Source organism: Teleopsis dalmanni, chromosome 1 (assembly GCF_002237135.1).
Source record: "Teleopsis dalmanni isolate 2A chromosome 1, ASM223713v2, whole genome shotgun sequence".
In the NCBI taxonomy this organism is placed as follows: Eukaryota; Metazoa; Arthropoda; class Insecta; order Diptera; family Diopsidae; genus Teleopsis; species Teleopsis dalmanni.
The window spans coordinates 79,195,234-79,200,863 of NC_051846.1; the positions used below are offsets into that span (position 1 = coordinate 79,195,234).

Consider the following 5,630-nt stretch of genomic DNA (forward strand, 5'->3'; position numbering starts at 1 on the left):
AAATTGTCTATAGTTTGAGTGGCCAACAGCACCACAATTCTTTCATCCATTTTTGTGTAATTTTGGTGTTTGATTTCAAGCTAATAAATTTAATTAGAAAAATTATGTCTGAGCTCAAAAACGAAAATTGGGGCAACTTTCAAAAAAATATGGAGGCAGATGGAGGAAGTTTTTTCTAGAGATTAAGCAAGTACTTCAGATTAAAAACCAATTCAGTAATACCAACAATTAATGATGAAAGTGACTAGTGCTACACTGAAGAGAGAAAATTTGCAAAATGAAGAGGAAATTAATAAAGTAGTGACTTATATTTTATCATTTACGGAAGTAGGAACTTTACCTTCAACAAATGATAAAAAAATCAGCACTTCAGTTAGTAATTTAGAAAAACGAAAATACACTAAACAAGATGGAATCAATAGCATGTGTTTGAAAAATCTTCCGTTGTCAGTAATAACAAGAATCAAAAATATAATTAATGCAGTACTTTCTCCAGATTCTCTCAAATCTGGAAATCTGCAGTTATACTAATATTTTAAATCCTGAAAAAGGACTTTTTCAGGATTTAATATTGCCTTTTTTAAATAAATTTTTCCATGTTATAACGCCCATGTTATATACATAATAATTATCATGTTAAATATATATTGTTGTTGTTTTTAATGTAAATTAAAGAATTGAAAATGACGACGCTTCGGCGTCGGTGACGACGCTGTTTAGGTCTTGTCACGTTAGACAGCAGTAAATGTCAAAATTTATACCTATCAGGAGTAAAATATATATATTTATATGTGGATTTGTAAGCATATCCACATAAAAATGAAAACCTTTTGCATTTAAGCAAAAAAGGGATCAAAATAATAGTTAATGTACGAAAGTGACAATCGTAACGTCTTTTAACATGTCTTTAGGTCATGACCAAAAAGAAATAAGACTGTCACTTTAACATGGTCCTAAGGGATTTATCCATAGTAACAGAAATTTAATAGCAACAAATAGAAATCCAAAGCATACAAGACATATCTCTAGATTTTAAGGAATAAACTGTTAATTTTTGATTTGCGATAGACTAACTTAGCGACTCTAGTGGAAGTCAATCTTTCAAGTATTGACTGCATTCGCCATTATAATCTTACGCTGCTAATGAGCTACGCTGTTGTTAAGCTAACATTCAGCAAAACATTTGTAACAAAAACGAAAATAAGAAACCAAATACTACTACCAATGCTGATTCTTATTCATATGAGTGTGTTTGGGTCAATCAATTTTCTAACTAAAAATAATCACTGATTCGACAACCATTAATAAATCATATATTCGGTTTTTTTTCTTTACTTTGTCATTAAAAAACTTTTTTCTTTATTTTTTTTATAGTCTTTTTAGTAAATATCAAAAACAATAGTTCAAAAATGAAGTCATAATTACAGCTCAAAAATTTAAGTAAAAAGTTACTTGATGTATACCATATTGTTTTGAAGTAAGTTGAGAAAGTTGGTGAGATCGAGTTATCATTCCTTGCTGCATAAAATTTACTTGAATTATACTTAAAATATATCTTCACTTTCGGCTGAAGAATCCAAACTTAAAGTCCTGGGAATAGGACTCGCAATACGCGCTATGAATTCATTACCCAGCGGACGCCAGGTAACTATCCGGGCGCCAGGTAAATATGCTACGAGGAGGATACGCAACAATTTGGATTACCATATATTCGATAATGATTGCGCTGGCACTTTCTAAGTCAAATGCAATGAGACATGTTGTCTTGTGTTCTCGCGCTCCCAGGGTCCGAGTGATAATAATCAGTGAAATAAATATATATACAGTAGAAATAAGCGAAATCTCTGAACCAGCTCCACTTAATAATAGTGATCCAATTAATAAAAAAATACATATAAAATATAAAAATTATTACTTTTTTATTTAAACAAAACGTGGAATAAGGCACGTTTGAGGATATTCATATCCTTTTACAATAATACTATAAAATTGTTAACTTTTTGTAATGTTTACTTTTTATTATATATATGTAAAACATAAATATATTCTATATATTTTCATTATATTTCTATGTTATATTACATTTACATTATACTAATTAAAATTATTATGGTCTGTCCAGTCCGTACCAAAAAAAAAAAAAACTTGCTTCGTCTTTAGCTTCACTCGTAAACATAAAATAGGTGCTACGCAAATGCATGCTCTGATATTAAAGTATTTTCTATATAGTTTTGTCTACGAAAAATGTCTTGGTTCGCTATTAGGTTGCTATTAGTGTTGTTAGCAACTACACTAACTAAATATTAGTGATAATACATGAAATAATAAATTGGATAGTTTATATGTTTGAATAGATATGGTTTTCCCAGTTTCATGTAACTTTACAGGACTCATGATTGTTTTAACAGAGGCAAATTACATATATTTATATTTCTATGTTATTGCCAAGATGTCTACAACAGAACCGAAGAGAAGGTATTATAAATAACTAATATATCTGTTTAAGAAATAATAATCTTATTTATAAAAATGATAAAATGTAACAAATTTTGCAAAAAACATTTTTAAATTGTATAAATTCTAGACCCTGTTTGTATTAAAACAAAAAACAAACAAACAGAGTGTTTAACAGAAGATTTTGAATGCTTTTTAATATTAGCAAATATATAAAAATTGTAAAACTATTTTGCTTGTCGAAAACTGTCATGTGTTAACATAATATATATATATGTATATTTATATACATATTGATTCATTGTAATATATCACATTCATTTTGGCATATCAAATTTGTGCCATTTATTAAATTATACATAACTAAGAACATTCTGACATTTTAATTAATTAGTTTTGTAAATATTTTATTTACGTTTAAATTTGTCTATATATAGGACGTAAGGATTCACTTTGTGAAACAAATTCATACATTTTATGTCAGATGAGTAAATATATTACAGTTTTATTTCCATAAACTTTGGGTAAAAAGAATCTTACGACTGATCAAAATCAAAATGAAAAAATTAATTTTAAAAAAAACCTTTGATGCCTTAATTAGGGACATCCTTTTGACTCATTTGATAATAACTTATTGATATCAATACATTTTATAGGATTTTTTTTGTTTTCATTTGCGTCTAGCTGAGTAAGTAAATTATTAATTTCTGCGTCAATAACTTCTTCTTTCACCTTGCTAAGCGCCAAGGTGTTAGCCAAGTTGAGTGTTTCGTTGCTGTTGATTTTTAGATTAAATGGATTTCCAGATACCAAATCTATGTTATTATATGTAGATAATTCCAGTTGAACCGCGAATTGATCCGACATGTGTTTGCTCTTAAAATGAATTTCTGAAGCATCGAAGCATTGAAAATATTCATTACATATTTCACAGAAATACTGCAACTGAATATTATGAGACTGACTCAAATGTGTAACAAATTTGTTAGGTATTAAATTCGGTTCATCACAATTTTCAACAAAGCATCCGGAGAATGAAGACACATTTAATTTATTTTTGCCCAACACTATCGTTATACCCATGTGAGTATTGTTTTTAGATCTAATTAAAGTTATGAGTATCGTGTCACGTTGACTGTGTTCCGTTTTTATATGAGTTATTACGCATTGACGGTCGTAATTATAATAATTGCATAAGCAGCAAACATACAATTTGCTAAAATGACATTTGAAATGTTCTTCAAATTCCTCCCAACCACCATTACTGGTAATGTTAGTAACACACTTCGAGCAATGCAATGCTTTGGTAAATTGGTGGGTTGCGTTAATGTGCTTAAATAGTTCATCAGTGTCTTCTGTTTTGAATGGACAATTTTTAAAAAAACAAACTTTGAGTGATTTTTCCGTATAGCAATACTTTGGAAAATTTTCTATAAATTGATTGTTTGCACTTAGAATCCATTTTGTAGGAATTGTTGTTTGTTTTGCTTTTAAATGAACTTCTAACATTTTTTTTAACTCTATAAGGAAATCTAAGCGGTTCGTACTCAATTCTTTCTTCACATAAATTTTAAACGAGAATACTGTATTTAAAGGAAGTTCTTCCAATATTTCATTATTTTCCGCTTCATGTACCATCATTGCATGAGACCGCAAATCCGACTCATTCTTACATGTGTAGCCACAATGAAAGCATAACCATAGATGCATTATGTGCTGTTCTAAATGTTTTTCACAATCCTTCGATTGTGTGAAATCTAGTTCCGTTTTAACCATGCAATGTGGACATAACATAATACACGAGGAATGATTTTTAATCAAATGACAATGTAAACGATGATAAGTTAAAAATATCCCACTACACTTGCTGCAACAAAAAATTCTGTCAGGCGGAACTCCAGACTTTGATGTTATTTTCCACAGCAATGGCCTTATCATATCGATATGAATTTTTTCAATATCTTCTTTACTTGGTTTTATATTCTCCAATAAATCCATTTTTTCTGATTTATTTGTATCGCTTTTATCTGATATCTGATTATCCACTTTATTTTCTTGCTTCTTAACTATTATATTTTCTGAACTCAGCGGTAGAGATATATCAGACATTTTCAAATTTTTCAAAAGATCATCCTAAATTATAGAAATATTAATATTATTAATTAGTAAACGTGTTATATAATGTTACCATAGATCCGGCTAGCAATATACGTTCGCAAGCGTAAACTAATTCGTCAGGATGTTCTAATGCAATGTGGTCTCGTATGTGATTGATATTTGAAAAGTTTACACCACAATATATGCACGCATACATTGGATAGTCATTACATTTGCTTTCTTTGCTGTGAACTGTTAGTAAATGTTGCTCCAAATATGATACAGCATAGAAACTCATTTCACAATCTGGGAATCATTTAAGAATATAATAAACCAATATAAATGAAATCATATATATCATATAAGGTAGAGTACCAAACAGAAATTTTTAAATATAGGTGATTATATTGATAGCATCTATTGTCAGTTATATGTGTTAATAGTATATGTAGATTGTTCACTGATACAGTGTCATGATAATTGTACAATTAAAAGCGAAAGTACTGGGTTCGAAGTGATAGTAGATCTCTCCCACTAGCTACTCGTAGTAAAACTGGAGTAAAACACAAACAAAGTACAAACTGCGCGCGTAATACAAAAAAGTTCTAAATTACGCTCTTTCACATATTTTCATGGAACAGTTTTGTGTAAAGTCTAATGAGAACACCAGTTCCACGCAAATAAACAATACAAAAAATTTAAATACAAAGCAAAACAGCTGATTCACACAACAATACAAAATTTACTTGAAGTAAAATGTATGAGTAAAGTGTGTGTAGCATTTTTAAATTTCGACAGGGATGTGACGCTCTCTCAGATGCTCTCATTTACTCGAAAATTTGCTGGTAGAACGCTCTTGTATACACAGTGTAACTCAAACTTACTACGAGTAGCTCGTGGAACAGAACTAGTATGTCTTTATTATCTGTACAGAGATAAGAGACGAATAAAATAAGTTTTGTTGTAGTCTTTGTCGAACTTTTACCGCAAAGTTCGTGAGTGTTATCCTAGACTAGGAGTGAGTCTTTGTCACATAAATGGTGACAAATTATTTTTCAAACAAAATCGTGATCACTGTA

The 5,630-nt window shown here is 29.6% G+C and overlaps 1 protein-coding gene across 1 annotated transcript in view; it reads right to left on the reverse strand.

Moving 5' to 3' along the window:
* Window positions 1-2,802: 2,802 nt before the first annotated feature.
* The window catches only part of LOC119667892, a 21,075-nt gene continuing 18,247 nt past the window's right edge, over window positions 2,803-5,630 (reverse strand). The window contains exons 12-13 of the mRNA XM_038077230.1: window positions 4,643-4,857; window positions 2,803-4,587 (exon numbers count right to left, since the gene is read on the reverse strand). Coding sequence (XP_037933158.1) covers window positions 3,052-4,587; window positions 4,643-4,857 — 1,751 coding nt within the window. The 3' untranslated portion in view covers window positions 2,803-3,051. The remainder of the gene's footprint in view (window positions 4,588-4,642; window positions 4,858-5,630) is intronic.